At 43.9% G+C, this 20,968-nt stretch overlaps 1 protein-coding gene across 1 annotated transcript in view; it reads right to left on the bottom strand.

Moving 5' to 3' along the window:
* The window catches only part of SAXO1 (stabilizer of axonemal microtubules 1), a 77,811-nt gene that overhangs the window by 15,016 nt on the left and 41,827 nt on the right, over positions 1-20,968 (bottom strand). Inside the window, exon 2 of the mRNA XM_059658749.1 lies at positions 6,826-7,005. Coding sequence (XP_059514732.1) covers positions 6,826-7,005 — 180 coding nt within the window. The remainder of the gene's footprint in view (positions 1-6,825; positions 7,006-20,968) is intronic.

Here is a 20,968-nt window from a genome sequence, read left to right as displayed (position 1 = left end):
GGTCTCGGGTTCGATTCCCAGTCAAGGGCAGGTACCTGGGTTCCAGTTCCATCCCTGCCCCGAGCCGGGGCGGGGGGGGGGGGGGGGAAGTAACCAATTGATGTGTCTCTCTCACATCGATGTTTCTCTCCCCACCCCCCACCCCGCTTCGTCTCTCCCTTCCACTCTCTCTAAAATATCAATGGAACCCTGGCTGGTTTGGCTCAGTGGCTAGAGCGTCAGCCTGCAGTCTGAAGGGTCCCAGGTTCAATTCCGGACAAGGGTATATGCCCAGGTTGCAGGCTCGATCCCCAGTAGGGGGTGTGCAGGAGACAGCAAAACAATGATTCTCTCGCATCATTGATGTTTCTCTCTCTCTTTCCCTCTCCCTTCCTCTCTGAAATCAATAAAAATATTTAAAAAAATAAAAATAAATGGAAAAAATACCATCACTTCTCCAGTGAGGATTTAAAAAAAAAAAAAAAAGAAGAAGAGTTCCTCCTCTTGCCCAAAGCCAATCTCTTCACCGCTATCCTAAAACCCCTCCCTCTTTCATGGAAACCTCATCGATGGACCATCTCCTGGTCTGTGCTTAATCCTTTTCCTTTACTGCCTCCTTTCTGTCAGTATTTAAACATGCTCCATCCTTTCTAAACTTTAAGGGGGAAAAATAAAATACGACACAAGAGTTCACTCCCCTCCAGTCCTCTCTCCCTGCCTTCTCTCTCCTAGAAAGGGTTGTCTACGGATACAGACTTGCCTTCCTCACGTCCCGTTATGCTCCACCCATCAGCTCTGATTCTACTCCTTCCTTTCTCTAGGTGAGGCTTGAATGTATCCAAATCCAGTCACTGCTCTGCAGGCCTTTATCCTCCTGCAGCATCTTCATATTATCCATCCTCTCTCTCATTTTTTAAATGCTCTTTCCCTAGACTTCTGAGATACTCCTCATGATCTGTCCTCTCTCTTAATATGGGGTTTTGCTCTTTGTCAATCAATTGATTTGATTTCATTACTTCCATGTAGAACTCTAAAATTTCCCAGAGTGAAAAAGCACCCACTAAGAAAACCATTATGTCACCCCGGGCAGGTTGGGGAGCCCATCCCAGCGCACTGAGGAAGGTCCCTAGGCTGAGTCTAAGGGCTTGATTCTTTTTTTTTTTTAATTGATTTTTCACAGAGAGGAAGGGAGAGGGATAGAGAGTTGGAAACATCGATGAGAGAGAAACATCGATCAGCTGCCTCCTGCACACCCGCTACTGGGGATGTGCCCGCAACCAAGGTAAATGCCCTTAGCTGGAATCAAACCTGGGACCTTTCAGTCCGCAGGCCTTTCTCTCCACTGAGCCAAACCGGCTAGGGCAGGGCTTGATTCTTGTCACTGATCCTGCGAAGAACACACTGGGCCCTCCTTGTGTTCACAATGAAAGACAGAGTTCCAAGCACCTGCCTCCAGGACTCAGGCAACATAGTTCCTGTCTCCTGCTCTACTCTCTCATCACCTTGACCCCCACTAAAGCTGAGGCTAGCATCTGTCACCACTTCATATAAGCGCTGGACAAAACATAAACACAGCTACCTGTCAGCACTAAAGAGCAACCAAGATAGGAAGATTCTGGAGCAGAATCAATGGGTGAAAGAAGGGAATGGCACGGGTGAGCCTCAGTGGGAGCTCCCACTTTGTTTCAGGGCCTCCGTCTGAAGGCGGGCTCCGGCCTGCGCTAGGTAAGGCAGCTCAAATGGGAACAGAACACCTTCCGTCTCTCTTGACTGAAGAACCAGAGGACCAAATTTTGAGGCAACCACAGGTACCAGAAAGTGAAGAAGGGATCCTGGAAAGGAGAAAACCAGAGACAAGAAGCTCAAATGTTATCTATCACTGGGCCCAAATCTCTAGCTGACCTCACATGCATGTCAGCCTTCAAGCAACACGCTAAAGGCAAAGAACTGAACTGAGGCCCAGCTGGTGTGGCTCAGAGGTTGAGCATCGACCTATGAACCAGAGGCCACAGTTGGATTCCCAGTCAGGGCATATGCCCAGGTTGCAGGCTCCATCCCCAGTGGGGGGTGTCAGAAAGTAGCCGATCAATGATTTTCTCTCTCCCTCTCCCTTCCTCTCAGAAATCAATAAACAACATATTTTTAAAAGACAAAAAAAAAGATACCTTAATCAATAAAGAAATTTTTTTAAAAAAGAACTGAACTGAGATTTAAGCTGCCACCCAAGACAGAGTTTGCATTTTCACTCAGTCCAATCAAGTTCCCCCCCTATCTGCTCTAAAAAGAAGAAAAAAACATCTTCAGAAGGGAATATAGAAAAATCTAGTCTCCACTATACGACATTAACAATGTACAGGATCAATCCAAAATTACCTGGCATACATACAAGTGTGACCCACTCTCAAGAAAGAAAAAGATAAATCATGAGGACCAACCCAAACAGACCCAGATGTTAGAACCAACGCAGCTATTTAACTATGCTCAATTACAAAAGGCAAATGAGGTCATAATGAATTAAAAGGAAACTACAGAAGGCAAACAGTATCGAAATAAAAAGAACCAAATGTATACCCTAAAACTGAAAAATACAATATCTGAAATAAAACATCCACTGGATGGGCTTAATATTAGAATAGAGGTGGAGGAAAGATTCAGTAAACTTGAAAACAGATGAATAGAAACTATCCATACTAAAGAACAAAGAGAAAAGAGATTGGAGGAGGGGGGAAAATGAACAGGGACAGAAAAAAATAAATACTTGAAGAAATAATGGGCAAATTGTCCCCAAATTTAATCAAAGACACACAGCATCAAAGGCTCTGAAATTGCTCAGGCAAGTCTAGTGCTGAGACCTATTTCTGCATGTCTTCATTAATTCTCAGGCCAGTGTACAGAGGGGAGTAAGCATATCCCTTGGGGTATAGGTCTGAGTAGAAAGCCAAGTATATTTGAACAGAAAATGTGTAAAATTCCATGGGTGGGGAAAGACTGAAGTCTACTAGCAACTTTCTTGCTTCTTTCCTGGCTTTTGAAGAGGGTACCAACTGCCCTTTCTCTTTTAGCTCTTGCCTCCCTGACTTCTCAGTTTACCCGAAGTCTGTCAGTAAATGAAGAAATGTGTGCTGCCAACTTCCTGCCTTCCACCCTTCAGCCAAACCTATCAAGTCTCACCCTGCAATCTTCCTACACACATGTGCACCTCCAATTCACCCTGACCATGGTCTCCATTTTTTTTAATATATTTTATTGATTTTTTACAGAGAGGAAGGAAGAGGTATAAAGAGTTAGAAACATCGATGAGAGAGAAACATCGATCAGCTGCCTCCTGCACACTCCTTACTGGGGATGTGCCCGCAACAAGGTACATGCCCTTGACCGGAATCGAACCTGGGACCCTTGAGTCCGCAGGCCGACGCTCTATCCACTGAGCCAAAACAGTTAGGGCTATGGTCTCCCTTTAGAATAAAGGTCTCACACCATCTTGAGGACTCACCTCTTTCCTATGAAGTTATCCACTTTGCCCATCTTAAAGGATCTGGCTTTCCTAACAGAAATAATGTCACAAAACGGGGCCCAAGAGTTTTGCTGAATGACACGCCTAAGGGGAAATGAGGCTTGAAGTACAAACCTCTTCTTCATAAATTGGTCTCAGGTCTATCTGAACCAAAGGCAGATCCCATGTGGAAGAATTACCAAGGGCTGCGAGAAAGCGTCGTAGTAAGGGGGGCGGGGGGGCTGAAAATCACAAGCTCTCTCCTTAAGGCACCTGCTGTAAATCCCCAAGATTTACAGTCAGCAAGAGTTGTGTGCAGCTGTACTCACGCCTCATGCTGGGATGATAACCTTTCCAGAAACCAGGTGTTTTTTGTGTCTGGGCTTAATCACCAAAGCCAGCCAAGCCCTGGGTCACGTGACTTCATTATGCAGCAGGTGGCACCCCCACGGCCAATCTCAGAAACCAAGCCAGGTCAGCCTTTAGACAGCGACGTGGGTGGGACATTCTGGTAATAAGAGACCCAAGGACAGAGGGATGACAATCCATGCAGACACCGGGTGTGCAGGCACAGGGCTGACCCATCCCATCCCCCAGAGGCCTCTGGGGGGGCACTCAGAAGACAGCTTCTCTGCACTCCTTGACAGGGAATCGTTTTGTTGTATGTACAGATACATGAATCAGAGTCTCTGCTGAGTTTGTAAGGCTCAGAAAATATGGTTGATAAAATCGTGATGTCTGCTCATTTATCTCAATAGGAACTCACTGGAAATCAAATAAAGAAAGCTTCCTGACAGGGCCATGGTTTTGTTGGTCTGTGATCACTAGTGCCCAGCATGGAAGACACAGGGCTGAGAAATGATTAAATTGACGTAAAGGAGAGAGAAGAGATTCCTCTGCTTATTTCTCCCCGAGTTCTCTTTTCGGGGAAGAAAACAAAGGACCGGAGAAATACAGCTCTGCTCTTTTTCCCTCCCAGGGGAACCTTGCTCCTACCCCTTCTTCTTTTCAAGGCCCCTAGGATCATGAACAACTTGTTTTGGAAATTCTTTCAGTTTCTGCATTCCTCCACTTGGGCCACGTCTTGACATGAATGGGACGGTGACTCTGGCTCTGACAAGAACAGAGGGGCCTTCTGGGTGATATGTTTGTTGTTGGAAGTGACGGGAGGCAAGGGTCATTTAGGACAGGTCAGAGGGGCAGTTTTTGTTTTGCAAAGCACCATGGGAGGCCAGGGGGCCTGTGGGGCTCCATCTGGGGCTCGGCCAGGTGACGGAGCACGGCCCGCCCCAGAGGGAGGGTTTATCCTCTTCTCCTAAGCTTGTGGGCAACAAACAGAAATCATTCCTCAACACGCAACCCTCAGACACCCTTTTCTGTATTTCCAGGACATGAAACAGATCCCTAATGTGATATCATCTGAAGCTGTGCTGTGCTTTACATGTGCAGGGTGCTCTTCATTTCCTGCAGATTGGGTATAAACAGATGAGAAACCCAGCGTCTAGAGGCTGCATGTGGTGTTCGCAAGCCCTTTCTCAACACAGCTCTATCCTTTTCTACCAATTCCATGTCTCTCATGCTTATGCCAAGGACTTTACATTTCTGTTAATCACGGTTTCTTAAAAGGAAAAGCAATGTTCTGAAAGGGTGCACAGCTCTGGTTGTGGTCTTCAGCCTCTTAGGAACTAAGAATGCTTTATTTTCTTCATAAAGTGAGGCCAAGCTTTAAGGTTCATGTTGTTTTTAAAAAGTCATAGGCTGAAAAGCAGGTTGCATAAATTACAGTTTTTTTTCAAGAGGGACCTGGAAACCTTGTGCTTAAATCAAGTCATTTAAGAAACTGCTCTGCACAAAAGTGGCCTGATTCAAGTCAAGTGTCAGACGCGGCACTCGACTCCCTCCCTTTGTGAAGCTGCTCCATCCAGTGGTTCCCTCCAAGCACAGGGACCCTTCACACCATTTCTCCCCTGCCTCCCCTCCGGGGTCTTTTCTGCCCCAAAGCCCAAACAGGGACTTCTTCCTCTGAACCTAAAAGACAGCAGCTTTTAGTAGGAACACTATGCCTCCAACCCACAATCTAAACAGAGGATATGCCAGGCCTATCCTGGGGGTACCCTGGGGGCAGAATGAATTAGAGTGATTCTGCTTAGCCTGCGTCCTCGGGGACCTTCACTACAAAAGCACAGTTATGAGACTCAGGGAGGAATTTCACCAGGCCTTGAGCACCTGTCACGGGCAGGCACTGTGCCAGACCATTTCATCTCCACCTCGCAGCAATCCTGCCGCGACGAGGGGTGGCTCAGGCAGTGAGTATGTCCATCTTCCAGGTCTCATCTGGGACTGATCTATGCCATCTGAAACACTGCCCAACTGCACTCAAAGATGCTTCTACCCCATGGAGTCACCAGCCCCAAGTTATCACCTGGCGGTAACCGAGGCATCAGGGGCAGATTCTGTTAGAGTCCTGCAACATGTAGAACAATCCTGAGATTGATCACTCCCCCCCCCAGCCCCTCAATACCGACACCTCTGCAACCCAAATACACTGAGCCCAGTGGTTCAGTCTCTGCACAGAACTGGAGCTAAAGAATTAGAGTTTATTAGGCAAGAGTAATTTAAAAGGAAATATTCCTTCCTGAAGAACATTTGAGGGGGCCCCCAATTCAAAGTCTGTAGCATCATTTCAAAGAAGCCCACTCTTCCTCTATGATCAAGTTCTCCTTCACCACAACCAACATCACCACCACCATCCACCTAAGCCAGTGGTTCTCAACCTTGGCTGCACATTAGAATCACCTGGGAATCTTTTTAAAATCCTGATTTCTGGGCCTCATCCTCCGGAAATTCTGTTTCTTTGTTACTAATGTTGTGGCCCCACCCCATAACAAAGAAACAGAATTTCTGGAGGATGGGGCCCAGAAATCAGGATTTTAAAAAGATTCCCAGGTGATTCTAATGTGCAGCCGAGGTTGAGAACCACTGACCTAAGCTGACCTGGAGCTTAGCCGCAAAAGCCCAAAACTCCTTTTTCAGCAGCAGCCCCCTCTTTTCATCCCTTTGTTACTTGACTTAACCTCCCACCTTTCTATGTAGATCAATTTAGCCTTTCCCCTCCCCTCTTTCCCTGCCCTCAACACAAGAATCCTTTCTCTTTAAGAGGAGATTGGGGAAAACTGGACAGATTAATCCATGCAGGATTTTCAGAGATACAGAAAATTAACATTAAGACAGTAACAGCATATGTCGATGGTGCACATTAATGCAGTATTGAACATCACTACATTCAATTGTACATTAGTGACATGCATTACCCCGTTAATTATACGTTCACACATGCATACCCCTGCCCTCACCTCGATGTGGTCAGGCCTTCCATTGGTATGGACCCTTTCTGGTACTCCCTCTTGGGCTTGAAGGACTCTCTGGGCAGGTACGAGTGATAGATAGGGTAGTTCTCGGTGTATTCGGAGAGAAGACATGGTTTCTCTGTTTTATCATAAATCTTGGTAGGGAGATGTGGACAATGATGCCGCCTGTAAAAACACATGAAATTAGATTGGTTGCCTTCTTGAGAAGTCATATCCAGTTTGATAATGCTACCTTCTCAAAATGTGACCCAGACTATGAATCCATGACTGCTATCATTGAAGACAGAAATGTAACCCTTCCTTTTTTCTACTGAACTATGAAAAGTCACCAAATTTTTTTAATGATCTGTAATTGCAATTGGTTAATTGTCAAAATTCCTTGGATCATAAAATTACACATAAGCACCGGCCAGCATAGCTCAGTGGTTGAGAATCAACCTATGAACTAGGAGGAATTGGTTCAATTCCTGGCCAGGGCACATGCCAGGTTCCAGGCTTGATACCTCTTGTGGGCGTGCAGGAGGCAGCCTACCAATGATTCTCTCTCATCATTGATGTTTCTCTCTCTCTCTTCCTCTCCCTTCCTTTCTGAAATCAATAAAAACACATTACACACAAGCATGGCTGATGTTCAGCCGTTACATGTGCCCTATTGCTTGTTTAAATACTTCCCTGCATTAACAGTTAAATAGTTGTGGCCTCCGAGTCCTCTGAGTACCAACTCGGCTGGCCCAGGCCCGCCCCTGAGGCCTCCCAATCACTGAGCAATTAGGGCTCCACACCTGACCTAACGGTACCCCAAGTCTGTGCTCTGGGGTCAGGCTACTGTCTTTCCTCATTGGTTCCTGGATCAATTCTGATTATCATTTTTGTACACAAGTGGTATACTACATGCCATTGACTCCCTGAAACCATATTCACATTTTATATCTGGCGCCTTTCTTCTTTCAGGTCTCACCTCAATTGCTGCCTCTTTAGAAAGACTTCTGCTGATCATTTATACCTAAAATACACCCCGGTCCCCTCTTCTCTCTCAGTTCCTCTCACCACCCCATATGCCCTTCTCATTACTTACCGTTATCTGTAGTTGGCACAGTTGTTTATTGTCTATCTCATCTATCAAGTTCATGACCTTCCCTGTCTTGTTCACTGCTACATCCCTAGTACCTCATATCCTGCCTGGCACACAGTAGGCATTCAATAAACATTTATTGAATAAATGACTGAGTATATAAATGAATAATTAAATAAACTCTATGTCTCATTATGCAGGTGATAAATAATAATTTGCCATTATACTTTATAGTGAGCTTTTCATTTTACATGCTGTAATAAATGAACCTTACTATTCTACTAATTGCTGGATAATGGGCAACTATTTGAGCTCTCAAAAACTAAGGAGTGTATCAATTATTTGTGTGCCCATATACAATCCTTACACACCAGTGGGGCACCTCTAGTCATCAGACACTAGCACATCAACAAAAGTCCATGAGTGATTTCCAACTTAGTTATATGAAAGAATGGCATGGAATTATTGTAAAACTTTTTACACTGAACTGATTTTAATTACAAAAACTAAAATACACAGCACTCTGGGGCAGTGCATAGGGGAGGAAAGAAGGAACGAAAGAGAGAGAGAGAGAAACATACAGAGAATTCATCACCCTCTACTCTAAAGCTATTTTCAAGGCAACAATTACAGTGGGGCCTTGACTTACGAGTTTAATTCGTTCCGTGACGGAGCTCATAACTCAAATTACTCGTATGTCAAATCAACAGTGAACGAGTGAGACACGTGATGCTGGGCTGATGTTGTGGCGTTCACTGTGACATTCGCTGCGCCAACTAGCGTTGGGGTATCTGAAGCTGGCTCGTAACCTGAATTTTAGCTTGCAACTCAAAGCAAAAAATCGGCCAAGAGATGGCTCATATCTTGAAAAACTCGTTAGTCAGAACACTCGTAAGTCAAGGCCCCAGTGTAGTTAGTAAGTTCAACCATCTAAGTAAATGTTGCTGCCACCGGTGTTGTTACTGGGTACCTCTATTCAACTCTCCAACCCCCAAAGAGAATGATCGACACCTGTATTGTTCACATGAATACAACTGCATATAAACAAGTTCCTTTACAGATATTTCTATTTTCTTTTCATTTGTAAATTTCTATCTTGAAACGCCATAAGAAGACATAAACTTGTCAATTTACATTTTACTTTTGTGATCATAAAAGTAAATTCATGACAAATATTTTAGGCTTTCCTAATTATTTACTAGGAAATCTGTCAAATATTTAGTCCTTATACTATCAATATCTGAATTTCACAGCACTAAATATGCTCAATAAAATTTAGGTTTCCTTTCTCAAAATGCACATTGTTGGCATTTAATACTCGAAGATGAACATGTATTTATATCATATCCTATATAATAAAAGCCTAGGTGGCATCACGCCCTTGTGCAACACCCTCATGCAGCAATGTCAAGATGGCCACCCCAAAGGGCCACGCGTACAGTGGAGGTGGGGCCCGGTGGCCGTTCTGCACGGTGAGGCCTGGGGGGTCCCGTGGCTCTGTGTGGCACGGATGAGGCCGGTCCTGGTGTCTCCACCGCCTCACATGGAGGAGGCGGGTCGCAGCAGGGGAGGGCAGTTGTGGGCGATCCGGCCAGCAGAGAAGGGCACTTGGGGGCCATCAGGCCAGCAGGGGAGGGCAGTTGGGGGCCATGAGGCCGGCAGGGGAGGGCAGTTGGGGACAATCAGGCCGGCAGGGGAGCAGTTAGGCATCAATCAGACTGGCAGGCAGGCAAGTGGTTAGGAGCCAGCAGTCCCGAATTGTGAGAGGGATGTCTGACTGCTGGTTTAGGCCCAATCCCAGGATCAGGCCTAAACCGGCAGTTGGACATCCCCCAAGGGGTCCCAGATTGGAGAGGATGCAGGCCGGGTTGAGGGACAACCCCCCCCCCCACGCACGAATTTTGTGCACCAGGCCTCTAGTACATTTAATAAAAATAGCTCCTAATTATAGGAACATAAGTTGAGTGCTTTAATCTTCTGTCCACTTGAGATAAATTGTTGTGTTTCATAGTAAACAAATAACCATCTCCTACAGGATAAAAACATTACATACTATTACCATTTCTGTGCTCACAATCCATCCAATTATCTGAGATTTCAATCTGAGCCAATTAGTACCCTATTATTTTAGGATTCCTACAAACCTCAAATCAAAAGGTAAGAATTGTGCTGACTACCAAAAATATCTCTGCAGATATATTTTATTCACTCACACTCTGACAGAAAAGTCAAGATTTTATTAAGGATAACAGATCCAGGCACTTGCAATGAAACAGACGCCACAGACATAGCAATATTTTTCCTCTCCAATGCCCTTGTTTTTTAAATCAGTAAAAACTTTGCTTTTATATAAAAACCCCTTTTCTATATTGTTACTTTTTGAAACTGTAATATACTGTAAAGGCTTATTCCAACAGAAAAATAAATTTAATGGCAAAATACTACATTGTGATTGGTATCATGAGAGGGGATTTTAGTTTAGAAAATGCTTGCATCCAGACATTGATGTTCCATTAAATGGAATTATGTCTAATATGTATTTATAGGGCAGATTTTATGTATTTAACTTGTTGCTAGTTAACTAAAACCTTGTCTTACTTTGAAATATCAAAACTCCTATTTCAAAGTAAATATGTCATTGCCTGAGTTCGCTCAAGGGGTCACCTCCTTTCCTTACCTGTACACACACACCCTGAACATCCCTCTCAAGTCACCAAACACCACGGTATCTCCTTGTTGGTCTTTATCCAGGAGTGCTCAAGCATAAAGACCAAGTCCAACATCTGTGTTCTGGAGGTTAGCCCAATGCCTGACATATTTATTTAGCAGATGGATGAACAGTTGGGTAGTGTACAGGAAGATAAACTACTGAAAGAAAGATATTTACAAAGAAAATTAATTGTTCTAACATTAGTAGAGCAAAAAGGGGAAAGGCTGATTCTCAGTTTCTATGACCTAGATCAGTGGTTCTCAACCTTGGCTGCACATTAGAATCACCTGGGAATCTTTTTAAAATCCTGATTTCTGGGCCTCATCCTCTGGAAATTCTGTTTCTTTGTTACTAATGTTGTGGCCCCCACCCCATAACAAAGAAACAGAATTTCCGGAGGATGAGGCCCAGAAATCAGGATTTTAAAAAGATTCCCAGGTGATTCTAATGTGCAGCCAAGGTTGAGAACCACTGACCTAGATAGTGCCGAAGGAACGTCTATGGAACCACCATATTTGGGGTATTTAAAAGTAGTCTTGACAACCATGAACCAAAGAAATGAGACCTCTCCAGCTCTCTGACACGCGTGTCACTTTAGGAGCTGCCTTGGCCACCTTGCTCAGGAGGACACTGACACAAACCTAGATGGGCCAATGGGCAACAAAGGGGAAGAGGAGAAGGTGTTTTAATCCCTCAGAACTCTCTAAAGTTTACTGGAGCGCATTATGCTAAGTGAAATAAGTCAGTCAGAGAAAGATAAATATCACATGATCTCACTCATTTATGGAATATAATGAACATAAACTGATGAACAAAAACAGATCCAGAGACAGAGAAACAACGATCAGACCATCAAACCTCAGAGGGAAGATAGGGGAGGGGGGGGGAGATCAACCAAAGGACTTATATGCAAACATATAGGCCTAACCAATGGACACAGACACCAGGGGGGTGAGGAAATAAGCGGGGGGGGGGGGGGGGGATAGGGGGTAATGTGGGGATAAGGACACATACGTAATAACTTAATCAATAAAGAAATTTAAAAAAATAATAAAGTCTTTCCACTCCAGGATAAATAACCAGAATTAAAAGGAAATAATCTTGATGTTTTCTGGCATATGGTAAAGGGAGTAGTAAAGACCTTTCAATAAAACCCAAAAAAGTAAAACAGTAGTTGACTCCAAACTAGAATCATGGAATTTTGAAACTAAGGATCCAGAAGAATATTTGATCCAACATCTCCGCTTTGCAGATAAAAAGTCTGAAGCTCAGAAAACACTGGAAAACAGAACCCAGAAATCAACCCAAGCCATTATGCTCAATTAATATTTCACAAAGGAAGCAAGAGCATAAAATGGAGTCAAGACAGTCTCTTCAATAAATGGTGCTGGGAAAATTGGACAGATACATGCAAAAAAAAAATCAAACTAGACCACTAACTTACCCCATACACAAGAATAATTTCAAAATGGATCAAAGACTTAAATATAAGTCATGAAACCATAAAAAGCCTAGAAGAAACTATAGGCAGCAAAATCTCAGACATCTCTCATAGCAATATGTTTGCTGACACATCTAGGGCAATGGAAACAAAGGGAAAAATAAATGAAACTACATCAACATAAAAAACTTCTGCACAACAAAAGATACCATCAACAAAATGAAAAGAGATCCCACTGTACGGGAGAACATATTTGCCAATGATACATCTAATAAGGGGTTAATTTCCAAAATACATGAAGTATTCATAAGACTTAACAAAAGGAAGACAAACAATTCAATTAAAAAATGGGCAAAGGACCTAAATAGACACTTCTCCAAAGAGGACAAACAGATGGCCAAGAGACATATGAAAAAATAGTCACTAATCATCAGAGATACAAAATTAAAACTACAATGAGGTATCACTTCACACCTACCAGAATGGCTACTATCAACAAATAACAAGTGCTGGAGAGGATGTGGAGAAAAGGGAACCCTAGTGCGCTGCTGGTGGGAATCAGACTGGGACAGCCACTATGGAAAACAGCATGGAGTTTCTGCAAATAATTAAAAATGGAACTGCCATCTGACCCAGTGACCCAATTCTTGGAATATAGCCTAAGAATCCTGAAACACCAATAGGAAAGAATACATGTCCTCTATGTTCATAGCAGTGCTATTTACAATAGCCAAGATCTGGAAGCAGGAAGCCCAAGTGCCCATCAGTAGATGAGTGATTTAAAAAAAAAAAAAAAGACGTGGTACATTTACACAATGGAATAATATGCAGCTGAAAGAAAATAAAGATCTCTTACCCTTTGATACAGCATGGAGGGACTTGGAGAGGATTATGCTAAGCAAAATAAGGCAGTCAGAGAAAGACAAGTATCACATGATCTCATTTATATGTGAAATCTAATGAACAAAATAAACTGTTGAACAAAATAGATCCAGAGACATTGAAACATGCAACAGACTGATGAATTTCAGAGGGAAGGGGGTGGGAGGCAGGAAGAGATTAACCAAAGAATGTATATGCACAGATGACAGACAATAGTGCAGTAACAGTAAAGGCCTTGGGAGGGGGCAGGAGAGGAGGGGGTCAATGGGGGGGAGTAATACACTGTAATACTTTCAACAATAAAGATAAATTTAAAAATAAAATAAAAGCTGGATGTGAGAAAAAATGGGCTAGGTTTATTGACAAATTACTATACATCACATGGGCTAAGATTTTTATTTATTATCCAATCTAATCCTCACAGCAATGCTATGAAGGAAGCACCATTATTATTCCACTTACAAACATGAAAACTGAGGTTTAGGAGAGGTTATCTCATTCAAGATCACATAGCCAGAGGATGACAAAATCAGGACTAGCACCTCAGGACTTCCGCCTGATCCCAAAACCTGTGCTCCTTATCATGGCCATACACTGTGTGGCTTGATGGGATGCCAGCCTGCACCATACACCTCTGTTTCCTGGCTGTTTTATAAACCTAAGGGCCGTCGATAAATTGGCAGTTCTTAAGCCTGCCTCTTCCCCATCCCCCTAGGTACACTGAGAATCTTCCAGGGCAGGGCACTCTCCCTTTTCCCGCAGACCCACAAATATATACAATTCCAAAAACTCTTTAAAATTCTGATCTTTCCACAGAACTTTGTTCACTGTCTAAACAGAAGAGTATCAGTAGATAAATTAACAGCAATAAGCAGGGAAACAAAGAATATGGAGTGCTGAATGCAGAAGGACCCTAGAGATCAGCCAGCTCTACAGCTTCGTCATACAGATGTGGACACTAAGATCAAGAGATGAGAGTTACTGCCCAAAGTCACACAGCTGGTCAGCAGCAGCATTCACCCCAGGTCCCCCATCACCTCCCATATAACTGACTCCCATTCACAATCCAATTTAAAACTCAAAGTTCAAAATCTTAAAGGATTTGCAGCCTGCTTTTCCTCTTCTTTCAGTAGTTGGAAGCCTGTGACCTATCACAGCTGCTGTGCAAGGGAGGAAAACACTTAGAGCAAGAAAATGCATTCTTGGTCTAGAAGAGGGGAAGGTGCCAAGGATCACCAAAATCAAGTCCTAAAGGCCATCATTTCAAGCCAATCGCTTAAAACCCTTCCAGGGCGTCTGGAGTAACACTGAGATCCTACAGGCAGGGTCTCCCCAGTGGAGGACCCATGTCTCAGGAATGGCCTTCCTCCTTAACAGCTCACAAAGCCAAGCCAATTAGCCTCTGGGGGTGGGTAAAAGCCAATGCTTTTCCTGAAGTGTGTTGTTCTCAGAGGCAAAAAGACAAGTGAAAATGCTTTCTATGAACTGCAAATCAAGACCTATTTTGAACATATATATATTGAACGCCAATCTTGAGACAAAACAACTCAAATTTCCTACCTATCTCTTTTATGTCGATCTTTTTCTTTTTTTTTTTTTTTTAATCAGACAGCGAGAAATCTGAATAACTCAAGTTTATACTCTGCCTCTGGTGCTGGGGAACTGAGCAGGGATTACAAACTAATCCTTCAGGGGACCTGATCCTGGGTAACAGAAAGCCAGGCCAAATCTTTAAATATGTGAGGAGAACAAGCAACCTAAAGGAATATCAGGTACTAATATGACAAGTAAATGTCATATGCAACTGATATACCAGCTAGCAGTGGCTGCCTGGGTTGGGGGTCCACATTGAAGAACTTCATAAGACAGACCATCTTGATTGATTAGCCATGTCTGTCAAGGCGCCAGATTAGAGAAATGGGGATGGGTGATAAATATATGAATTTTTAAAGTCAACAAAAGGGAAGCAAAAGAATTCTGGTAGAAATGCCCACACACTATTGAAAATGGCAACTTGCGGGAATCACACATTTGGAAAACATTTAGAATAACACAGAACCATAAAAAATGAATAAAGTTGCTGAGTAGAGAAAGGAATAAGAACACAGCCAAAACCTTGAAGAACATCATATTTAGGAAGCAAGACAAAGAAGTTTCGGGGGAGATGGGGGGGAGAGCCTAACAACAAGAAGAAAATTCAGTGACAGAGAGGTCAAATAAAGAAACGAGTTTAAGTTAAACAGTTAAATGCCACAGAAAAATAAAAAGGCATGAGGGCTGAGAAGAGGATGTCTCATTTGGTGACAAGAAAGCAGGTTCAGTAGTGGCTGGCTGGAACCAAGGAGTGGAAGCTGCTGAAGAAATGGAGGAAGAGAGAGAGAGACCGCCATGCTGAAAATCTGGTGGCAAAAGCAACAAAAAAAGTCAAGTAGGGGCTCATGAAATTACTCAGGGAGTAATTACAAGACTTAATTATGTGATTATTATTGTGGGGTAGTAGGTAAAAGAAATGAAATCAGATCATCTTTGTGGGTAGAGAAACTGATTACCAGATAGGGATTCTTTGATGAGTCAAAATCAACTGATGGAGCCAGAGCCTGGACTACAGAGGAGACATAGTAAGGAGGGAAGATGGGTGGAGTTAGAGACCATTTGAGAGGAGAGATGGGAATCTAAGCAGCACCCGTTTGATGGCCTCAACCCAGGGCAGAGGGGCATCTAGAGAGAGAGAGAAGGCAGAAGTGCTGGGAATGGCAGCGGGCAGGGAGGTCCAAGGAATGCACAGAGGACTCTAGCGAGTGTGCTGAAGGGGCAGCGAGAAAGGAGTGTGGACGTCCTTCCAGGTAGTGATGCTGTCGGAACTTCCCAGGAATGCTCAGGCTCTGAGGAAAGATACGCTGGTTCAGCAGGACAAGAGGCTCAGAGACGAGCAGGACGGCAGGCATGACAGAGAACGGCTGTTGGGACTGGCCGCTCTCGGGCCCTGTGGGCAGGAGGGAAGGCAGCAGAGAGAATGGTCCTTGGAGAAACTGAGGGGCTGGAGAGCAGCAAAGAATATGTTCAGGGCCTTCAGAGAGACCTCGTGGAAGACATGTATCTTCTCTACAAAAATACTTAAATGTATGGGAGAAACCTCTTCAAGAAGGTGCAACTGGTCAAGAAGACAGAGGTGAGCATCTTGGCAATGGCCCCACCGCGTCTTGAAGAGACACCCGGAAAGACACATGCCAGTCACCAAAGCATCATTGTGTTCCAACTTTTAGAGCACCTGTCCTGTGGGGAAGAGCAGGAACCACTCTGGGCTGTGCTGACTTTGTATGTCTCCTCCCTCCCTCCCCCAAGCCCTGGAAACACTCCCCCCAGAATCTTATTCGTACCCAAATCTCCATCCCCTCCTTCAAGGAGGCCTTCCTGGACCCCCCATCATGTTCACTCTGCTCTTCCCCTATTCACACACCACATGCTTGTAGCCCCTGTACAATCTGATTACCTGTAGACAGCTCTTGGATACCACTGTCTCATGCATAGCACATGGTGAGCCCTCACTATATGGTTGCTGAAAACATGCAAGAACAGGGGCAAGAATCACACACACGCAAGTTCTGTCCCTTGTGCCTGATCACACACTTACAAACTGTTTAAAAAGAAAGCCCAGCAGCAACTAGACTCATATTTGTTTACCCTTGCTGTGTGGCTCTTCCTGTGTAACCACAGCCTAGAAATTGGTTTTAAAAACCAAGCCCTTGAGTCTGGTATCAAATTACATGCATACATAATTTGAGCTAACTGTGCAAGCTAGAATTATAAAATTTTAGAGGAAAACACAAGAAAATATTTTTGTAATTCAAGGGAAGACAAAGATTTCTTAGGTCAGAGAAAGTAATAACCATAAAAGAAGGAAGTAGTAAGTTAAACATCATCAAAGCCAAAAACTCCTGTTCAATGATACCATTTAAAATAATAAATGAGCTGCACACTTGGAAACAAAATTCTAGCTGGTATCCAGGCTATATAAACATCACCTATAACTCAAAAAGACCCCCCCCCCAAAAAAATCAAAAGTTTTGAACAGACACATCACAAAAAGACATACAAGTGGAGAATAATATGTACAAAAGTGCATAACATCAGGGAAATGCAAGTTTAAACCACAATGAGATACCACTACACACGCACCACAATAACTGAATTTAAAAAAGACTGGCAAAACCTACTGTTGGCAAAGTGGGACAACTGGAATTGTCATTCGTTGCTGGCAGAATCGTGAAATGGCCCAAACCAATTTGACAGTATATGGCAGTTTTTACATGCTGGGCTACCACCTAGCCCAGCAATTCCATTCCTAGGAATTTATCAGAAAATAAACAAAAACCATACATGCATCTCAAAACAGAAGTTGAACAAGATTGATCATTGAAGCTTATTCATATGATCCAAAACTAGCACTAGCCCAGGCATCCATCAATGGGAGAGAAAACAGTGGTATAAGCAGTCGATGGAATACTACTTGGCGATGAAAAGGTAACTACTTGCAGCCAAACAGCATCAGAAACACAGTCTCAACAGCATGGATAATCTCAAGCACGTTTTGCTGAGTGAAAGAAGAATCAATGGAAAAGTATGTACTTTATGATTCCATTTATAGGAAATTCGAAAACAGAAGGAACTAATCCTCGGTGCAAAAAAAGCAGATCAGTGTTTACCACTGGGAGGGGGCCGGGGGGCGTTGATCAGGAAGGGGTGTGCAGGAACCTTCTGGGTGCAGGAACCTATGGTTCTATATCTTGACAGAGATTTGGATTACACAGGCACATGAATTTGTCAAAACTCAGCAAACACCCCCCCCAGATTTGTTCATTCCATCATAAATTTACCTCAAAAGAAGAAAAAGGTATCCAATATCAAAACTGTTGTAAATGATATGAAGGCTGAACTATGTCGGGGAGAAGTTTCCTGCTCTCAGTGATTCACTTTGAAATATATAAAAAAGATGGATTGATGGGCGAATGGATAATGGGAATGAATAGATGGAGAGATGTGTTGATGTTGATGATAGGATCCAGGCAGCAGAATCACAGCCATTCACTTTAAAATCCTTTCAGCTGCCCCAACCGGTTTGGCTCAGTGGATAGAGCGTTGGCCTGCAGACTCAAGGGTCCCAGGTTCGATTCCGATCAAGGGCATGTACCTTGGTTGCGGGCACATACCCAGTGGGGAGTGTGCAGGAGGCAGCTGATCGATGTTTCTAACTCTCTATCCCTCTCCCTTCCTCTCTGTAAAAAGTCAATAAAATATGTTTAAAAAATAAATAAATAAAATCCTTTCTACTTTGCTGTATGCTTGAAATTTTTCATAACAAAATGTTGGGGAGAAAAAAAAGCACATGAAAAAATCTCTAACAATCGCCGATCATAGAAAATGTTCGTACTTTTAAAGAAGCACAATGAAGTCCGTAGGGGTGAAATGATGTCTGAAATTAATGGATGAACCGAATTTGGCAAAATCTTGGTAATTATTGATACTGGGAGATGTGTGCTTGGGGATTCACCACCCTATTTTCTATTTTTTTGCAGATTACATTTTTTTAAAATTAGAGAAATGTTCAAACAAATCCGTAAGAGGTAGGACCGACATGAAACAAGCGTGTATCTGCTTAAGCAAGAGTTCCCTCGAGGCTAATACGGCTTTGGTCCAACCACCTGGGACAAAACAGGATTTTGATTTAAGCTGATGATAAGTACAGAGCCAACAACCAGAGGAAGCTTCTCCTCTCGCTCACACGCTCAAGTTTGTGTCAGCTGCACTGGGCTTGTTCCCACATGGCCTGCTAGTGTCCTCCAGCCAAAAGGCAGCGAGCTCCCATCCTTAACTGGAGTTTCGCTCTCTTCTCAAGAAATCTGGTAAGTACCCTGTGAATTTCGGACCAAACCCAACAGCTGTGCTAAACAAATCTTCCCCAGGCGCACTTCCAAGCAGTGCAAGAAAACAACCAAAGCCCCTCTATCTTAAAACAATAACTGTCTTTGACCCACCCACCTCACTCCGACCCAAGACTGGGTTGCTTGCATAGCACTCAGTGATTACTCTTATCACAGCATTTCTCCCACAGTATATATTTTGTTTATGTTTTATCCCATAATACTTTTTAAAATATTTTTATTGATTTCAGAGAGGAAGGAAGAAGGAGAGAGAGATAGAAACATCAGTGATGAGAGAGAATCATCGATCGGCTGCCTCTTGCACACCCCACACTGGGGTTCAAACCTGAAACCCGGGCATATGCCCTGATCAGGAATCGAACCGTGACCTCCATAGGTAGACATTCAACCACTGAGCCACACCAGCTGGGCTCCCATAATATTTTTAAATGCTTGTTTATGTGTTGCCCAGACGAGGTTCCTTGGGAGGGGTGGAAGGGGTATCTTGTTCACAACTAGAAAACCAGTCAGCACAGTGCCTGCAACTCCTACATGCTCACTAAAATGGTTTTGGATGTCTACATGAACAATCTGTGAAACACGGACGGTTTACAGAGCTTTCCCAGATGGTCTCGTGTTATTCTTCCTGCAACCTCAAGAGCTAACTGGGGCAGAAATTATTAACTTCCCACCAATATCCCAGAAGAGGAAGTGAGGCCTGGGGGTTCGAGACTTGCTCAATCCCACAGCACAATCAGTGGGTAAAACCAGGACGAGTGCCAGTATAGCTGATGCTTCGAGACGCTCTTTTCATTCTATCAAATTCCTTTGTGAGGAAAACGCAAGCTGATTACTCAGAATATGGGACACCTCTCTTTCCACAACCACAGAGCGTGGGGTTGGGGTGTGTGGCCTCTGACCTACTACCTTTAAGAGCAAACAGGACCCGATGAGCATGGATCTTACTTGGAAAGCAAGGGGAGTAAACAGTTGGATAAACGCCACCGCCCATAAAAGCCCAGATGTCTGGCTTAATGTTTCAACATGTTAAATATATCAGATAATTAATTAAGGTAGAAAGACAACAATTATGCTATACACCATGTTCATTTCCACCAGCCAGCTGACATCAACCACTCAACATGTATTAATTTGTTTCATAAAGCCTCCCTCCACACATGCCTCGTTCCTCATTTCGCATAAATAACCACGAAGGACCGTGTTTTCACAGCCTCTTCCTTGGGAATAATCAGGGACTGGCTAGGCTTCGCCTGGGCTGTCATCTACAAGCTCAGATTACCCCAAGCAGTAGTTCATCAAAGCCAACTCCTCCTCTCTTTGCTTCAACTTTGGGGAAAGAACTGGAAGTCTTGGGTGAATCTATAAATAAACACTGGCCATCGGCTGAGGTGCACTCCCTACTCAAACCTGTCAACATGCGCGTCCACCGCAGCCTGGGTGTCTGCTTCCAGCTGCGGCAGGTGAATGGCGACAACTTGCGTGGGGCCAAGGGGCCAAAGTGCAGGCGGAACCCCAGGCGCAGCTGCACTCTATCTTCTTCGAAAAGTGTCCCAGCATCCTGACATCCCACCCCTGGGGCACGGCCATGCCTTTTCTGTCCAATAAGGAGTTATTGAAATACCTGGAGCTGCCAAGAGTCTTGTGAAATGCTGTGAGTTACCAGACACTTCCCAGTGTTTCTAGAGGTCCCAGTGCCTTGCGCCCCATAACTTGGTGCTGAGTATTTCAGCCATGTCAGATTTTCAATGACAAGGTCTCTCTATGGCCACATTTCTGGGGGCCTTTCCTTCGCTAAACATGGACCTGTCTCATGCTGAGGGTAATGGAGAGGAAGTGGGGTTGGATCTCCTCCTACCCAATACCGCTTCTCCCCTGACTAGCCACAGAAAGGAGCACTTTGGTCCTGCACAGCAGCAAGTAGCAGCACAAGTTGCGCAGACGGAAAACTCCGAGTCTAGTAGCCAATGCCTCATTCAAACACTGAGAACGTTCTCTGCCGCTCGCTCCTAAGCTACCGGTTTTACCATCATAAACTGAGCCCTATTCCCCGTGGCCCTCTGCTGCTTACTTCAGTTCCCGAAACC

The sequence above is a fragment of the Myotis daubentonii genome, chromosome 11 (assembly GCF_963259705.1).
Source record: "Myotis daubentonii chromosome 11, mMyoDau2.1, whole genome shotgun sequence".
In the NCBI taxonomy this organism is placed as follows: Eukaryota; Metazoa; Chordata; class Mammalia; order Chiroptera; family Vespertilionidae; genus Myotis; species Myotis daubentonii.
The sequence above is the reverse complement of the archived record's forward strand: the minus strand, read 5'-3'. Positions and strand labels throughout refer to the sequence as shown.